This window comes from Mya arenaria, chromosome 9, assembly GCF_026914265.1.
Source record: "Mya arenaria isolate MELC-2E11 chromosome 9, ASM2691426v1".
Lineage (NCBI taxonomy): Eukaryota > Metazoa > Mollusca > Bivalvia > Myida > Myidae > Mya > Mya arenaria.
Window position 1 is genome coordinate 45,351,717 of NC_069130.1, and position 20,089 is coordinate 45,371,805.

General features: G+C 36.0%; 1 protein-coding gene across 1 annotated transcript; it reads right to left on the reverse strand.

Annotated features, from left to right (window-relative positions):
* Nucleotides 1-6,510: 6,510 nt before the first annotated feature.
* Nucleotides 6,511-19,328, reverse strand: LOC128246082 (paired mesoderm homeobox protein 2-like). The gene is made up of 4 exons (XM_052964290.1): nt 19,214-19,328; nt 17,550-17,746; nt 11,560-11,699; nt 6,511-6,568 (listed from the first exon to the last, which is right to left on the reverse strand). Exons 1-4 carry the CDS (start codon nt 19,326-19,328, stop codon nt 6,511-6,513), a joined length of 510 nt encoding a protein of 169 aa, XP_052820250.1.
* Between the last annotated feature and the right edge of the window lie 761 nt (nt 19,329-20,089).

The window sequence follows — 20,089 nt, forward strand, 5'->3', positions numbered from 1 at the left end:
CAAAATTACTCCTCTGGAAGCCCTGACTTTATATTTGTTGATAAGAACGAATGTATGTTGTCTATTACAAGTGCATACAGTTCAAAATCTATTAACATGCGTTCACAAGTGTACGCGAGTAACTGGAATTCTTTTGGTTTTAAATGCGAGTATTACCTTATACGGAAATGCCTCGGACGATACTTGAGCTGTGGAAAAATACAACAGACCCGCTAAATAGGTTGCACTTTCTCGACCCCTAGGAAAGAAATCAGCAAGTTACAAAAAATCAGTACAGGGCAGACCTTTTTGTTAAACAAGATATACTTTCAATTTAAAAGAGAGTTTTGCTTACACCTCAGATAAGTAGATCCAAAGATTAAACAATGCTTGAAATTCTTATCTTGCCCACGGGCAAAGATTAAACAAGTACCCATATGAAACTCCTTTTTAATGGTCATCACATTGTAATTACCTCCCTTTTTGAAGTCTGTCGTCTGCAGCATCAAAGAAACCTTGTCTTGTGGTTATATTTAGAATGCTTATAAATTATTTCTCAATTCAAATGTCACCATAAAATAATTTTCACGCGCCTTTCAATAAATAATGCTGCACTCTCCTCAGAACTATTTAAAGACCGATTTGACTATTAACTGATCTGAATCACTGCGCGCATATCCATGACAACCACGAATTATCTCATATCCATACGCTTTTATTTTCACTACGCACAACAGAGTTCCAGCAAAAACACATTTTACTTAATTTTGTTTAACTGAGGTGGGGTAAAAGCATCTACCATAGCCGCTCGTGTTAGATAGGTTCATCCCAGCCCTCTCGTAGGGTGTTTTGCGGAAACTCGGTAAACCTCGTTTCCGCAAAACACCCAACGCTCGGGTTGAGATGAACCTATCTTACACTCTCGGCCATGGAAGATACTTATAATCTTACTTCGTTCATAAGCGAAATGTTTTTACATTTGCTAGAAGGGTTACATATTACCATGGGTTTTGTTGGTCTTGTTTACATTTTAATTTTGTGAATGCACAAACAATATCGGAGCACCTCGGTGATTTTCCATTGCAAACTTCAGATGTATGGAAAGTTTAGAATGTCAAAATTCGTATCATTTCACTACGCTGCAAGTACATCACGTAGTAATTTCAATTCAGCAGTGAAGCCTAGAGGCTTTACTCTTAGGAATCTTAATTATTCATGCCATTATACACGTCAGTGGGAATCAATTTGAACTATTAATTCACATATTAAAACACATCCGAGGATATTTTAGATGGTAAGTGGTCTAGAATAAAGTAGTGTCTATATGTATGTTAACCCCCCCCCCCCCCCCCCCACACACACACACACAATTTATGAGTTTGTAATATATGCTTGGTCAATTTCTATATCTTTTTGTCTAAAGGTTGTCACGTGATCAACCATAAAATCTATTTCATGTGTTTCGATAGCATAGCGTGACATTTTTGTTTATCGGAATACGAGAGGGTTTTAACAGTAAGGTGTTGATTGATCAGTCTTGCACGAGGATTTCATGATATAGGTGTAAAGTTGTTATGTGGTCATTTTAGCAGTCGATTTCACGCTGTTTACATCGTTTATTTTGTTTGCATTGCACATTATGTCGTATGTGAATCATAAAATGAATCCAGACAAATGAATGAGGCTGAATATTCATACTTTGTGAGCCGACACTTTGCAAATGAGCACAGGTTTCCAGAGTTAAACATCTCTGGGTTTTTTCCTGGCCGGTCGATGGCAGTTTACTTTTGTAGCCAGTGCTTTTTATAGTGCTAAAATGTACGTGTTTTTACATATCTTACATGTTCTTTTCTTTGTCGGCTGTACGTCATAACTCAATAATCTGCTTGTCTGGTATTGCATAGATATGGTTTTGTTTATACATGTAGTAAAAAACGAAGTAAACCAAAGACTATGCAGTTATTGACTGATGACAAAGTGTATACTACTATGCACCAGTCAATTTTTAACCACGCCCCCACCCCCAGGTCCGTGGAGTCTGGGACAGATGGTAAAATCCCCGCCAAAATGCCCCTGCACCCCAGGGACCCTAGGTAAGGCCCATTCCCAGCTATATTTAAAGCGAAGACAAACCCGCCGCATTCACCCGGCACTGCGGGGCCTCCTGAAAGGTAAAAACACGGCCCATTTCCCCGGCTATTCGCGGTATAATCCCGGACCTTGGGGGGCCGTGGTTACAATTGACTGGTGCGCTAGTGTTTAATTTTGACTAGGTCGCGATCGAACTATTGAATGTGATCTGATTTTCACTGGTAGAAATTACAGTAGTTTAATTTGAATGAACTCCTGCTTTAGTGTCATATTATCTGATAAACATTTAGTGACATTTAACCGAAATTGTTAAAAAAAAATCTTCAGATTTATCATTTTTTGAATTTGTTAGGTTAAATATCACTATCTTTTTAACAGGTCAACACCATCTCAGGAATCCATTCACATCAAACGTTTTCGGTATAAATATGTTTTTCCTGAGGCGTATCGTGTGTTTGTTCTTCTGAAAAGTACGAAGTTGGGATATATTCATAGCTTTTTCTAATTTGTGAGAGAAAGAAAATTTTCAATAATATGCCGGAAGTTATGCAGAGTTATGGCCCTGGACTTATTAAAAACATAACCAATTTGATCCTGTGATTACTCAAACAGTATCAAAGCTAGGTTAATGAAACTTAGTATGTGGAAAGAGGGCAATATGGAGATTATGCACGTTGGTTTATTTTTCCGTCAGACAAAGTTATGCAGAGTTATGACCCTTGACTTATTAAAAATATAGCCAATTTGGTCCTGTGATAACTCAAAAAGTATCAAAGCTAGTTAATAACAAGTAATCCGATTAGCTTCATCTTTCTTAGATCTAATTAAATCCAACATTGAAAACCAGTCCAGAGATATACAAATTTGAAATTTAACAACGATAACGCGTTGTCCACTCAAACCAAAATCTGAACAGTCGGTCTAATGAGACATAGATTTATTTATTGTGTGTGAAAGGGTGAGAGTGGTCTAGGTATCCACATGTTACCAATAAGGTCGTTGGTTTGAGCCCATTCAGTGACATGTTATATCTGCCTCTTAAATAGGACACCATAACAATTGGTTTCTACAGCAAAAATAGAGTCGAGAGTGCTTAATTTCAGATAACAACTGGCTTCGCTGTCGAGCAGAAACAACTTGGTGTAAACTTGACTAAAATCTGTTAAAGGGACTTGCTCAAGTTTTGTAAAACGCACATGTTTTAATGACGAATGTTTAATGTTTGGTAAATCATTTAGTTAAAAATAAGATAATGAGGGATGGAAACATTCAATAAATGTTGAAATATGCTCAAATATTGGCGTTGAAGTCCACAATTTTGAATTGCATAAGAAACGCTTTTCAACAAAAGACTTAAAGGTTGAACTATCACACAAATTAAGAGAGTCCTAGTGGGCGTACAGGTTTGTTGTTTTTCTACAAAAAAATAAATTGTACCGGCGAGGGTTCGCTCCCCACTAGAATCAGATTTTTAATACTTCAATTGGTCTTTTTGTTTTTCAACAATTTCGGTATCAACGAGATTTTTTGTAAAATAAGTGTTTTCAGATACTTGATTGTGAAACCAAATTTGTACAAAAAGATGAGCGAGTTCCTTCAAATATGTGAATATTTGTCGTATACCTTTTTTTAAATTATAGTTGTACAATCATTTACCTGTACTTTCAGGAAAAGCGGTTCACTTCGGTATACATTCCTCAGCCTTCACAATCATAATCCAGCAGGGTTCCGAATTTTCTGGACTTCTCATGGGTGAATAAAATACGACATGAGCTCCATCAGTGTAGCCTACTACGTTTTAGCAAATACTTCTACAAACGCAGTTTTGTAAAGTAAGGATGCAATTAGATGTTATACCTGTGAACAAATCAATCGGAACTTTTGCCATTTTGCATCGACAACAACCTTGGAATCATATGGACAGTTTACAATGTCAGAAATCTTTACATTTTACTACGCTGGAAGTAGATGGCGTAATAATTTCAATTTGAAGTTAAACATAATGCCTTTACTCTGGAGAATCTTACTTATTAATGCAATGATACATTTCACCGGCAATCAGTTTAAACTTAGTACTACAAAATACACGTAAAAACACTACCATTAGTTAAAACTATTATTAATTTTACGAACTACTTCTATTGATGTACTGGTATACATCCGAGGATGTTTTCGATGGAATATGGCCGAGGTGTTCTAAATGGTGAACATATACGACACGTGCTTACCGCATACGCTATGTATACTACAAACAATTTGGCGACACTCCTGGATTTCTGGGAAGGGCTGAAACTTATGATGTTATTACGTGTAGCCCAACATATTTGTTCTTTTTTGGTGATTTGTTTGTAATTGTATGAACAATTTGAATGTCTTGATGTTTACACAAGAGAACAATAAAATACGACTTAACTAACAAGGCAACACTAAACTGGCAGTTCAAAGTGAACTGATGATCCGAATTCGGGGGGGGGGGCGTTTCAGCATTGAATTATTATTTTTTTAGAATCGTCATAAAATGTTGTAAAACAATATCTGTCTACTTTTCCTTCCTGTAAGATGCGTATGATCTAGAACTGTCAAATCTATACTCTATATCTCTCCTCCTGTTTTCCTCTCATCCCTTTACTGACCTTCCCCCATCCGCTATTTTTCACTGTTTTCTCTTTTCCCTTATTCCTTCACTGACTTCACCCAAACCTCGCTTGTCCACAACTATATCTTTTCCTTTATCCCTTTACTGATTTCTTCACTCATCCCCCTAATCCACTGTTCTCTCTTATTTCTCCCCTCCTGTTACTTGTCTCTTCCCCCGTTTTCAATAACTCTCTCCTTTCCCTCATCTCTTCACTGATCTCTCCCTCCTTTCCATTGCTCTCTCCTTTCCTTCATCTCGTCACTGATCTCTCCCCCCTTTCCATTCATCTCTCCAATCCTTCATCTCTTCACTGATCTCTCCCCCCTTTCCATTGCTCTCTCCTTTCCTTCATCTCTTCACTGATCTCTCCCCCCTTTCCATTGCTCTCTCCTTTCCTTCATCTCTTCACTGATCTCTCCCCCCTTTTCATTGCTCTCTCCTTTCCTTCATCTCTTCACTGATCTCTCCCCCCTTTCCATTGCTCTCTCCTTTCCTTCACCTCTTCACTGATCTCTCCCCCCTTTCCATTGCTCTCTCCTTTCCTTCATCTCTTCACTGATCTCTCCCCCCTTTCCATTGCTCTCTCCTTTCCTCCATCTCTCCACTGATCTCTTCCCCCTTTCCATTGCTCTCTCCTTTCCTTCATCCCTTCACTGATCTCTCCCCCTTTTCTACTGCTCTCTATTTTGTCTCAACCTGTTTTGACCTCTTTATCAATTCTCCTTTTCCCTCTGCTAGCTCTCTTCTTTTACCTCTTTACAGACTTACTTGTGGTGTTCAAGAGGTAATTTTATTGAGATTTTACTCACAAGTCCAACGGACATATACATATGGTGTATATGTCCGTGGTTTATATGTATATGCAAGTACACTGAAACAAAATCAAAAGACTATGCAATAACAGATTCCATTCACTCTTTTTGGATATCCGGTCTCTCCAAAGCTCCAATACAGAAATAATTAACATGCTCCCGCAAAAAAACCAAAAGACAACCAACGGATTATTTCACTTCCTACACATTATTTCTTTATGACTCTGTTACACTGATATAAACAATTATCCTTCATATGAACTCTTACATGAGCGTTATGAAAGCAAATATGAAGAAGTTTTTTATTCTTCGTAACACGCTTGCGTTTGGACAATTTATACTTTGTGGTTTATACAAATTTTTCAGTAGGGTAAAACTGTTTAACACAATGAAAATACTAATAATTATAATGTTTTTCTCTGTTTTGAATTCTGGCTGAATCTGTTGCTGAATTTAAGCTTCCGTGCACACTGTGAGGGCTGGGACAAAATATCCACGATGTCCTTTCAAAAATGATGTACATTCAGATACAATTTTACACCTTTGTTAAAATACAATCAAATATCAATTCATATGATTTAAGCTATATTATTTTTAAGTGCTTAATTGCAAAACAATATAAATACTATTATATAGGATTCAAGCATTATATTTCAGGTATATTATCTTTAAGTGCTTAAACATTATGGACATATATAAGAATGGGGTTATTTACAATATAAACAAACAATACATTGAATTTGACATTTCGACAGGAACAGACGCTTATCGTCTGTTTGTATTAAAGTTAGTTTATCATTGTGTTATGGTTACAATGCCACACAGTCAAATCCCGCTGGCTCGAACTCCCAGGGACCGGGGAAATTATCTCCGGCCTCCGAAAATTCGACCCAAGCGGGAATTATTACATTCGGTATAAAGAAATCGGTCCTTTACATCCAGTTCGAGCCAAGCGAGTTCGAGCAAACGGGGGTCGACTGTATATTGTCATTAATCCTCAGTTTTCTCATCAAGGGTTGTGACAACGTTTTCCCAATAACTAGTACCTCTGTAAATGAAAAAGATCATAAAATGAGAAAAAATCTACATATTTGATCAGTTTTGAAGTTATGGCGAAATTAACAGCCGAAGTACCATATAATTCACCAGTGGCAACAAAGATAACTAATATATTACCGGGGAGCCTTGCCCGGATCCCACTAAACTCTTTGCGTACACATAAAATATATACACGTTAGGATATATATTTGATCTAAAGAGGATTATGTACGAATGAATCAATGTTCAGAGTTCAGGGGGCCACAAGGATTAGTCAAGTTATAATGTAATCTTGACTTTTTTAAGTGGCATAAATTAGACCATCATTAAAGACATAGTTATGGGCTTTGCTACACATGTGCATATTGTCACTATAGTAACATGCGTACACAATTGAATGTGAATAACTGTATTCGTCCTATGCCTGCAACCGTTTAAACTATGTTTGATCGAGCCAGACATTATTTTCAAATACGAGTATACAGGAAACATCATTCATCTACTTTAAACCTTTATCATCATTACAATCTTTTGTCAACATTTTTGACAAGACCGATCTACCGTTGACAATTTAAGTACTAATTTAGTGCGATCAGTTTCGCTTCTGGTAACGATTGATTAAATATGAATGTGAATATTTCTTTATTGCTTGTTTAAATGCATCCTCAAATTTAAACAGGTACACCAAAAACTACAAAATAGACGATTTTCATCCACAACATCGCGTCACTGTAGTTTTTTTCTCAACTGTATCTAGATGAAAACACAGCAAAATCAGATTTGGCAGGTTCAAAATACCTCATCTGGATAATGATGATGTCGCACAGTGTTACGGAAACCTTTAATCGCTCAGAAAGAACAGATACAAACACGAAACAAAATTACCGTAGGTAATGAACGCCTCTCTCAATAAATGGCACCTAACCTTAGCCACTTATTTGCGTGCACTGCTCCTTAGCATTGTGCATAAATACTAATTTTGAAGCAAATACGTCATTACGGGTTCCTAGACGGATAACTTTTGATCAATACACATTTATATTGCACCAACTTGACACAACAATCATGAATAGTGTTGCTAATCGTCAAAACAGGCCAATACTATCGAGGGATCCTAACCTTTGCCGTGCCTTTTAGTTCGTTTTCCTCTCGAGTCGATGCCGATGTCCGAATGTTTGACAAAACTAAAGCATGTTTCATGGAGATCCAAGTATCAATGGGTGTGGAATTTTCTCTAGCAGGTTTTTCACAATATGCCAGTGTCTAAACTGGCTTCCAAAATTTTAAATCGCCGAAAAACTCACCTTTTACATGGGCGCCGCCATCTTGTTTGAATGCTAAGGTTAAGCTCGATTCTCCCCCCTGGTAAACAAAACAAAAAAAGAACTAAAAAGGTTGCACTTTCTGGATCTCAACGGCGAAAAGCCACACTGAAGTACACTCAGGAGAGCAATTTTTCGACAGATGTTAGTTTCAATGAAAAAGTGATTTCATATAACGACTTAAACAAGAGATAAATCCATAATTTGCTTAATGTTAGACTTGTTAAAGTTTTAATCTTGTGCCTGTTTTGTAAGAAACACTGTCATGCACAAACACAATCGGAACACTTCTGGCAATTTTCCGTCGAGATCATCCTCGAATGTATTGACGGTTTACACTGTCAGAATTCATTACGTTTAACTACGCAGGGCGGGAAATTTACCCGGGCTTGGTTGGACCGATAGTCAAAATCCCCGCTATTTTCCGGACCTGGGAGGGGGGGGGGGGGGTTACAATTGACTAGTACATTACTAATGCTAAAGAAATAAAGAAGCGACTCTGCTTAACCGCAATGCTATATAAATTATACAGGAGACGGAATAAAGTGCAGTTTGAATGGAAAATTACTCCTCTGGAAGCACTGACTTTATATCTGTTGATAAGAACGAATGTATGCTGTCTATTATAAGTACACACTGTTCAAAAGCTATTAACATGTGTACACAAATATACGTGCATAACTGGCACCTTTTTAGTTATGACCTAAATGCGAGTATTACGTCAAACGGCAAGGCCGAGGACGACACCTGCAACGCTGTGGAAAATACCCAACAGACCCGCTAAATAGGTTTTACTTTCTCGACCTCACCGAAAGAAACCCGCAAGTTACTACAACCGTAGAGTGCAAACCTTTTTGTTCAACAGGATTAAGTTTCAATTTAAAAGAGAGTTTATCTTACGTCGTTCATAAGCGAAATGTTTATACATTTGCTAGAAGGGTTTAGTATTACCATGCGTTTTGTTTTAAATTTAATTTTGTGAATGCACACACACTATGGGAGCACCCCGGTGATTTTCCATTGCAAACATCAGATGTATGGACGGTTTACAGTGTCAGAATTCGTAACATTTCACTACGCTGCAAGTAGATCGCGTAGTAATTTCAAATCAGCAGTAAAGCCTAGGGACTTTACTCTTAGGAATCTTAATCATTCAAGCCATTATACACTAAAGTGAGAATCAATTTGAACTTATTAATACAAATTATACGTTCAAGCACAACAATCAACAAATGTCATTATTATTTTATTTTACGAACTACTTAAACTTAAGCACCGGCATACATCCGAGGATGTTTTCGATGGAAAATGGCCGAGGTGTTCCAATAAGCACAAATGTTGATTGACATTTTCTAAGAAATAAAGTACAGTCTATCTCGCTCGCCCACTGTCTGTTGCTTTTATTAAATAAAAACGATGTGACCCCCCCCCCCTCCCCCTCCCAGCACACACAATTTTTCAGTTTGTAATATATGCTTGGTCATTTTCTATATCTATTGGACGAAAGGTTGTCAACCATAATATGCAGTTATTGACTGATAACGAGATGTATATCACTTGTGTTCATTTTTTGACTAGGGCGCGATCGAATATGATATGTTATTCACTGGTAGAAATCACAGTAGTTTGATTTAAATGAACTCCTGCTTTAGTGTGATATGACCTGAAAATCATTTAGTGACATATAACCTAAAAAAGTAATTTTTCTTTCGATTTACCATTTTAATATGTGAGGTTAAATGTTTTTTACAGGTCAACACCAAAGCAGGAGTTAATTCACATAAACTTCTTTGGTAAAAATATGTTTTTCCTTAGGTGTGTTAGTCCTTCTGAGTTGGGATATACTCCAAAAATGCGAAAGAAATTGTAATTTCTAATAGTGCGAGAGAAAGTCAGTTTTCAATAATATGCCGTCCAGTGGTTCAAACAAATGTATCAGTGACATGAAACTATTTAAAACCTTGCTACTTTGAATTTGGCCCAATCTTTTGCTAAAAATAGGCATCGGCACACACTGGGCTGGGACAAAATATCAAAGACCTCATTTCAGAAATGATGTACGACAGGTGGTCGCGGAAAAATGCTTCATATGTTTTAAATATATAAACATTAAAAAAAAAAAAAAAAAAAAAAAAAACCGCAATAAAACTTTTCCATTTTGTAGAATGGTATAATGTGCATCGTTTCATTTTTATTCAACAAACATGTATTCATAAGAAAATAGTAGTCCCTATAACAACGTCATACGACGTTAATCGGCACAAATTTCAAAGAATTATGGGCAATTTCGTTTTAAAACCACTTCCGATTGAGTTGTTTGCTAAGCTACCCAGTGTCAAACTTTGCTGCACTGTGCATCCATTATCTTACGTGATTTTCATGACGTCATGTCAATTCTGACTCCATTTCGCTTTATTGCACCCATTTGGTTTAAACGGTGCGTGAAAATGAAGGTTGAACAGAGATCGACCCTTCAAAATCGCGTCGTAAATGGAAAATACAAAACAGAAATAATAGATATGTTGATTTAGGGCTTTGGCAAGAACGCTTTGAAGAAAACGACAATTAAAAAGTAGTAAGTACATGTATGTGGTAGGCGTGGTTTCTTGACGGAAAGGAGAGTATAGCCGACGATCCACGGAACGGTCGCCAAAAGTCGAAAACGTCACGTCATGTCGTTAAAAAATCGGAAAAAATGACCGCTGTATCACAATTTGTGAAATCAGCCCCATACGTTACTGTAGAGTTGGTTCCTATGGAAAGATTGAGTGCAAAATGGATCCCAAAATGCTTTTGTATTTTCAAAAGGAACAGGATTCAAGTGATGTGATCGTTTTCTTTAGATATTGTCTTCCGAACGTTTGGGACCAAAATGTACAAGCTTGATTGTCGTATCAAAACTCAACCGCTTCTGTTTCAGGTTTTATTTTACGTTTTTTCACTCAAATCTAAATCGGCACGATTTGAACTACTATACAATGTTCTAGACCCTTCCTTCCGGTTGGCATTGCTTTTATATCTTGTAGAGCTCATTGACAAATTAGTTACGCCCCTTTCTTCGACAGTGTTTTCGATCCGGTCCGCGTTTTGCTGTAGCCAATGACGTGCATAGTTTCCAAAGCTTTCTGATGCTGAGTTCGGTGTTTCTGTATATGCTCTATTTACCGGTGTAAGGCATTCTGAAACAGATAAAACGAAACAGGTGTTTTAATTTAATAAATATTGTATTATTACGATCCCTTCTGTTTCTGCTAACTATTAAATGAAAGATTTCCTATACAAAGGATATGTTTTGGGGTTTACATGTCTAATCAAGGCAAATGACGGAGAGGAACTTTATAAGCTATGCTTTTGTTCCAATCCATTTCAATATTATATAAAACTGTGACTCATTACAACAGAATTTTCAAGCATAAACTCATTTAATTTTCACTAGCATTGCTAACTATGTTATGCAAAATGGCGGAATTTTAAGTATTGTTTTCACATTATACAGATCGTTAATGTGTTCAACGTCTGATGCTATCAAACGCGTGACAGTTCCTTTAAACTCCCACCTTGGTATGATCCGTAGGGAGTTCTTTGAGGTAACAACGACAGTGATGATAACGTCGACGGAGAGGTATGTGACCATGGAAACGGTACTCGCGGAAGCCAAGATAGCATAGTTGGATGTAACCCTGGCAGGGATGGCGGGAAAATCGAGAGGGCTGATGGGATAGATGGCGCATGCTCTTGGCGATGACGTAATACATCGAACATCCGCACAATGTTTTTCTCTTGCTTCCGCCATTTTGCTCTTCTATTCTGAAACCACACCTGAAAATATAAACATGATATTGCTTTTTAATTTTGTGATTGGTCATGAACCGTGCACAACATGTCCGCCAAACAATAAACTTCAATGATGATCATAACATCAAATTTTCTTTGCTCGTTTTCAGGAGGTTTTTGCCAGTTTACCTCACAACAACTTTCTGTCAACCCCTCTTATATTCAATAATACAGGATAAAGTCGCCTTGTTTTAATTTTGATTCAAATATAAAAAAACACACTAAAAACACCTTAACATCCTTGTTATGTCGTTATGTTGTTATATTATCTTATATTTGAACTTGAAAATACTATAAATGTATTATAGTAAGAAGATAAATATTGTATGCATAAAAATTGAAGTATGGAACGTATGCGAAGTATGTCCGTTTAATAACTACATTGCATATATAAAGGTCTTATCAAATGAATAGTCACGGGAGAACGTTGACATATTGTGTTGTTGACATTTATAAATATTGCACCCATTACGTTCGGTCAGACTTATCTTTCTGTCTATTCATGCAAGGGAACAAATGTGCATTTTTTAGTGAACTTATTAACATCTGACAATTTTATATCTCATTTTTCTATAATATGATATAAGTCGGTTTGGTGCAGAATCCCCAGCGCGGTTCACAAAAAATGGAAAAATGGTTATGACAACCTATCTTCCATATTTCTTTTTTGAGATGTCAGTGGAAAACTGTTTTTGCGTAACATTAAATTGAATTCCACATAATGTTATTGCAGTTCGTATTGATGATTTTTATTTCAACTTATCTCAGAATTTTAATGGCATGTTCTGCATTTTTTTGGCCAAAATCAGCTTTGTTAAGTTAGTTTCTGTCTAATTCATGCAATTTCTTTTTCTTCCCATAGAACCCTTTGTTATATCACCTTAATAATACGGGGGACACCAGACATCCAAAATACACAAAGTTGTGTATCGGATACCTTAAAGGGACTAGACACCAGATGATACAAGTACAAGATTTTTTTTGGTCAAAAACTTACATAAAATTGATATCGTTGTGTAAAACGCATTGACATTACTTACTAATGTATCACATCGCTTTCAAAGTTTTTGTGCATTTTTCCAATTTTAAATTAACTTATGTGGTTTACCACGTAATGCACCAGTCAATTGAAACCACGGCCCCCCAGGGATAGCCGGGGAAATGGCCGTGTTTTTACCTTTCAGGTGGCCCAACAGTGCCGGGTGAATGCGGTGGTTTTGTCTTCGCGCAAAATATAGGGGGGAAATGGGCATTACCTAGGATCCCTGGGGTGCGGGGCATTTGGCGGGGATTTGGCCATCAGTTCGTCCCCGCAGAGCGGAGATTTTACCCGAGGTTGGCTGGATCGAAAGTCAAAGTCCCCGCCTGGGGGGCGTGGTTATAATTGACTGGTGCATAAATCTCAGATACCGTGGGTATATTTATCTGTACTTATAAGCGTATATGATTTAAACAGGGAAACCAGTATGTGCTATTCTAAACGGATAACACAAATGAGACAGCAGCACATTTATTGCCTTTATTTTAATCATGTAAAATGATGTATTATCAGCCTCCTATTGGCTCACATTGATTATTACAGAGTTGTTTTGATAAAATTACTGTTTTTGTCGATTTTGGGACCATCTGGTGTCTAGCCCTTTTAAAGCTGCACTCTCACAGATTGAAAGTTTTGACAACTTTTTTTATTTTTTGCCTTTGAACGAGCCAATTTTTGCAAAAAATCCTTGGAAACCAGTTATATAAGACAAAATTAGACCACAGGTTTTTATATTTAAGTTCAAAACTTGATGTTTTATGATTTTTCTTAAACCGTTAGTAACGGATTTAGCCATAAGACATTAATTTTCGAACGGAAATATGAAAATCTGCGATCTGATCTTTCGTAAGCAATCTTATATCATTGGTTTGCAGATATTTACGCAAAAATTTGTTCTTTCCAAGACAAAAAAATAAAAAAGTTGTAAAAATGGTAAATAATGTGAGAGTGCAGCTTTAAGTCTTTGTGAAACAATATCACAGTAAAGCGTTGGCTGCAATCGGAACATCTCGGCCATCTCCGCCATACGACGAACCTCGGATGTATGCCGGTGCATAGTAAAAGTAGTTCGTAAAGTTAATAAGAATACTTTGAATTGATTATAGTGTTTTAACGTGTATTTTTATTACTTAGTTCAAATTGATTCTGGGTTAAGTGTATTATTACATAAAACATAAAGATTCTTAAGAGTAAAGTCCTTAGGCTTTACTGATAAATTAAAATTACTACACGATCAACTTGCAGCGTAGCTAAATATAAAGATTTTTTACACTCAGAACCGATGTTGTTTCGAAGGGAAAAAGCCGAGGTGCTCCGAGGCCGATCAACGTTTTCTGTGGTACTCATTTGGCTCAATTTCGTTCACCAGAGTTACGTACCTTTCACCTGAGTGACGTACCACTATGATTTTATCACGATCGAACCTCTGATGAAGGAGAATGATTTCGCTAGACTTAATATTTCTTTGTTGCTCTGGATTTTGGTCCTAACACGCTCACTCAGTCGAATATTTAGCATGCCTAGACCACGTAAACTTGTAATTGATACTTTATCAGATTGGTTTCAACTCAATAAATCTTTGTAGAAAACTGCTTTTATTGGTTATATCCTCTTAGACTGAATTTAAAGAGGTTTATAAAATTGTATTCATTACGTTTAATCACACATTCTATCAATGAATTATATCATTCTCAACATCTTTAAGCGGATTGTTTACTGAATTAATACAATAGGAGAAAAATCTGGTTTAAAATTGAAAAATGATAAATGAAGCTTATTTCTTTCAGAATGTAGACAGTAATTCCTTTAATTGGACAAAATGCTCATACAATCGCAAACAAATAAATAAACCATTCAGGATGAAAATCGGCTTAAGTCAGAAAATAAACAGCAGTTCGGACAGGCAGACTGGGTTTAATTTTGATATACTTATTCGAAATCGTTTTCTTTGGTCTCATAAAATGCGTATATTACGATCCTCCGTAATTTTAGAGCGTATTTTGAAACTTGAAAACAAGTACAGAGACGATTATTAGTTTATTCCATGGCCGCATGCGTAAGATAGGTGCAAACAAACTCGAGCGTAGGGTTTTTGCTGAAATAAGGTTTACCTAGTTTCGAAGATTAGAGCCCTGCGGGAGGTTAGGGATGAATCATACACGAGCGACCATGAAAGATGCTTTTTTCCCACCTCAGTTATACAAGATAAAGTAAAAATGTATTTCTTTCGCTGGAACTATTTTGTGCGTAGTGAAAAAAAGTAGTTCCATAGGGGTACTTTTTATCTTTGGCCATGGGCAAGATAAGGATTTCCAGTATAGGGCCAAATATTAATACTATTTCTTGATTTTTTACGAACCACTTCGACTGATGTACCGGCATACATTCGTTGTTTTCGATGGGCCCCAACATTTTTTTGAATGAATCACATATATATATGTGTTCAATTCCAATGCATGAACATACATAGCGATATTATATGATAAAGAAAATAACATAGCAACAGAAACATTGACAGCGACAGATTTTAATAAGATTATAACACTTTTCACATGTTTGGAGTTTTTAAGTGTGTAACAACCCGTAGTTTTGTCAACAACAAACAGTTATGCTGGGTACGAATCGTAGCTACTCGGCCATCTCCGGCCAACTTAATAAGACTTTTCAAAGATTTCAGTTTTCAAAAAAAACAAACCCGTTTTGTGGCGCCTTCAACATGCTAGTTGTTTTTCGGTAGTATATGTTAGTTATATTGAAGCGTATACATTGTCAAAGACCGGTTTGAATTATTTAAACACGCAATTATATTTACATAAATGGTTATAAACATACAACTTATAACACTACACATGCTTACTTCACCATCTACAAATACATCGGATTATAATTCAATATCATAAGCGCATGCCATGAATTAGGAAAAGCCACACCAATTATGATCCGTTTAGAATTAATTAAAGGCCAATCTCGCTAAATGAGCTTAATTAATATTTGATTGCATACATATATGGGATAATCTCTTCCCATGGAACGAGGCCAAAGTGTATATACCAGTAATGCTCAAAATTTTGCCTGGTTGCGACTTGAAACATTAAGTGGTTTGTGTGATCCTCAAAAACGTTATTGAAGTGAAAGTGGCCTTGTGGTATAAATGTACGCCTATCACCCAAGCGGTTGTGACTTCGACCCCCACTTCGATGTGGAAGTTGTTATTGTTCATCCTCATCTTATTTGATCATATTACTGATGTACATTTACCACGATTACATATTTCTTATTTCGTAGTACATGTTCATTCACCATGTTTGTGCTTTAATGTGTTTACGAAAACGAAGGACCTATTTGTATAGATCTTAATATACTATCTGTTCTGTTCTGTTCTTTAATTTAAATTAAAGAACAAAATATCAATGGAGTTTAACGTCAAAAATATAAGCTAAAATACAAGAAAAATATTTTAATAGCAATAATGATATGTATAAATCATGTCGCGATGTTTGAACTGTCAAATTTGCTGATCATTTAGAATTACAATTAATAACTTAATACTTTACCTACATTTACATTTTAAAAAAAAATCTTCACTATAATTACAAGTGCCAAATATAAATATCATTTTATTACTATGCTATATTTGTTGGTTGATTATTGAGCTTAGGTAATTACTGAGTACATTATTTACTTCCTGTGTTTATTGTAACCAGAAAGGAAATTACAGCATAAGCGCGGACACGGCCAGTATTCATAAAACATTTTAAGTCATTTTCGTACTTCCGTAAGCGCCGTAGACTGCGTTATGTTTCATTTAAAATGGGGAAGAAAAAGATGTAGTTATCTTTGTTTAAAGTCTTCATTCGAAGCCAAATGTTGCCCTCCGACGTAGCATTTATGACGCAATTTATACACACACTGATGATTATTATGAAAGAGTTAACCCATGTATCTATTAGGCGTCTATTTTATAATGAGGGTTGATGGGCTAGATCCCACGGTCTTTCATAAAAAAGAACATCACTTTGACCAGCACATGTAATATAGCTGGGATATGAAGTCGTGTAGGATTCATTATCTACATTTTGTGCATGTGAAACGTGTTATACCAAGTGATGAAAACGTCATATGTAACCAGAAACTTCATGCCTATTTCCAGCCTATGTTTAACCATGTAAGAGCGCCTTTTACTACTTTTCATTAACAGGTGTTTAAAAGGACTCTCGTTTTTTTATGAATTTATGTAAGTATTTTTTTCTTTCAAATTTTGTTAAAATTGCGTTATTTTGCATACTTTTATAAACATGCACCAATCAACACCTGACAGATACTGATTTGTACAGAATTTTGTAAATCTTAGCCTATAAACACTCAATTTTCAATAACATAACTTTCGCGTTCCTGCCAAATGGCGCATTTTCTGTCATATTTAAAAAAAATAAAACTTTGATTTGGACTTTTTGTATTATTGAAAGAAGTATTTGGTCAAATTTCACTACAACATGCCTGACTTTATTAAAAGTGAAGGAATCCCATTGAAGAACAGGGACCTTAGCTTTACATGCGATCAACAAGAAACATTATAAGATAACAATCACTCATTACTTAAGTATTGAAATACCTGGTATCAATACATGTGGGTTAGCGCCTTGAAATTGTAAGTGGGCGATAAAACTTCGGCGGTGGTGGTGGGGGGGGGGGTAAAAAAGCTTTCCAGCTCTCAATCTTCTATTTGAAAAGTGTATGTTATTGCAGGTGTTTAAGCTCTCTTTATAAATGAGTTAAATAAATAAGTTTAAACGAACCTGCACTCGGGCTTCCGTTAGATCTACTTTTTCTGCGATTTGTTCTCTCAGTGTGCAGTCGGGGTAATGTGTGTGCCTAAACACCGTTTCCAGCTCGCGGAGTTGTTCCGAAGTAAAAGTAGTTCGGTTCCTACGTTGCTTTTTATGGTGAGAGAAAATATCATCGTCATCGTCGTCGGCCAATTCGTCCTCTCTGTCTGTAAAAAGATGAATTTATAGATGAAACCCATGTTTTGGAAAGCTCAGTCGGACTTACAAGGTGGTATTTGATTTACAGACAAGATTGTCTATTTATTGAGCCAAAAAACGATAATGTTAAAATCAAATTCCTTTTGACCACAAGTAATGATGCTATGTTTTGTAAGACCATTACATGCTGATTACTAATATAATACGGATACTTGTTTGTTTTAGTGCAATATTGCAATGTATTTCACAGGGTGAGCACCAAAGGCTTTATATATGGTGCTCACGAGGCGAAGCATTTTTCGATTTGGTTTTGAAGCTTTTTTTCAATTGTATGTTAAAAGGACATTTAATTGTAGTTTTTCAGCAGAGCGCGCCAAATTTTAGGCGAACGTAGTTTATTTCGTCAACTCTCTTTTCTTCTGTTTGTCAGAAAAAAAACGCCTTTTTCTTGAAAATGCCCGTCTGCAATTTATAATGCGTTATGTGTATTTTGGTTAAAATTAAACAAAATCTTCTTCTTTATTTTATTGACAGAAACTAAACTAAATCAGAGCGCAAAATAATATATAAGAAAACAGTGACAGACCTTCAAACACGATACCATCGATTGTACGTTTTTGGATAGGAAAGTCATATATCTTAATTAACTTGGAGGCCTGCCTCAAAGGCTACAGGCATATCTCGGTGCATGGCTATCACAATAAGATACGTTTTACAAATCAAAATCTTAATTTTACTTTTGGTTCAAATCATAACTTCTTATTTCGCCCCTACTCCCAACTTTCAACCGTACCATGCTTCACTTCGAGGACTCTGTTGTCTAAAAGAGGCAGTTCTAAGGTACTGATTTCACCTTGGTTAAGAAATTTCGCATAACCTGGTTAAATTGGTTCCGCACCAGGCAAGCAAACCAAGTATAAACATATAACAAGCATACAACAATGTATGGTTCATACGGTGTGTTTACGCACCGAAATGCTAGCAGATCTGAAATTATTCATAAGTTTGAAACGGGAGAATAGCTCTTGGTACAACAATTCGTACTACATTAAAAAAAATCGCGGCGATGTGCGAAATGCGCAAAAAACGCGTGGTTGGTAGTCTACAATGAAACGGAATCGTAGCCAACCTGTGGTAAAAGTGTTCTTACACGGTACCACATTCTCCGATTTGAGAAATATAGAAAACAACATTGGTTCTACAGCACGTGAACCACGCACAAGTAATCATGCGAAACATCTATAACATGTGATTCAAATATGTACAGATTGTGGATAATTAAACAAAATATACATAGCATTATTAAAAACAAATATAAAACAACATTTTTTAAAGCATATTCCGAAGATTACTGTGAAAAGTAGTTATTTGTATGTAAGAATATTAATTTCATTATCAAAATGTGTTGCAGTAATCAATACAAAAAATGAATCTATATATATCTGAATTTAACAGTAATAAGTAAATATGCGTACCATCTTTGCTGTTTTCCGATGTGGCGTCATTAACGACGTCAATTTCGTCGTCTTCTGTGACGTCGGAGCTTGTTGACGTCGTAAGTGGCGTATTCGGGAGATTAAGATCCGCCATTGTTGTTTTCCTTGCTTCTGTGCTAGTCTCTTAGCGTGAATTTAATAAAAATTTCTTAACTCACAAATATATGAGTTAAGCACAAAATTTCACGATTCGTTCCAAATTTTTTATTCACACATTTTTTAAAAAAAAAACACATTTAAAAAAAACAAAATGACATTCTGGCTGAGCAACGGTGAGGAAATGTTTAAAATAATGTGGTGATGGGTTATTTTAAAATTATTTAGATTAGTTTTAATCGGCTTAAAAGTGAACCGCTGTTTGGGTCAACTGATTAAGCAGCGTCGTGCTGTGCAGTGCCTAAAGCCGATCATATTATAGCTTATCCCTCAATTAAGAGAGATTTAGTTTTTAATGCAATTTGCAACTGATTTGCAATGTGAATTTTATCTGATGCTATATCAGTTATGCGCAGAATATACAAGAAGTATCTTTAAAAAAGATACTCGAACGTGATAACCTTGCGCGATGACATCAAGTGTCCGAATGGTTATCATTTCACATAGAATTATTTCATATTGGGCGAAATTTGTATCACAATTGTAACCTAAATAAGCAACAACCATGTTCATTATTTTGTTCAGTAATCATAAATCAGATGTAAAGGTAAGTACAACTACATTAGTTTGGATTTCATTTGTCAACCATACTCTTATAAAATGTGGTCTTTACAATATACTGGAATCACATTTGTTTCAAAATCATAAATGGCTGACCTATAATGTAAACCAGGACTCACAGACTTATTTTTTAATGAA

Coding starts and splice junctions, on each gene's coding strand:
- LOC128246082 (XM_052964290.1), bottom strand. CDS start 19,328: ATGGCGGATCTTAATCTCCCGAATACGCCACTTACGACGTCAACAAGC. Junction 17,747..19,213: donor ATCGGAAAACAGCAAAGATG/GTACGCATATTT, acceptor ATCTTTTTACAG/ACAGAGAGGACGAATTGGCC. Junction 11,700..17,549: donor TAACGGAAGCCCGAGTGCAG/GTTCGTTTAAAC, acceptor TTATATTTTCAG/GTGTGGTTTCAGAATAGAAG.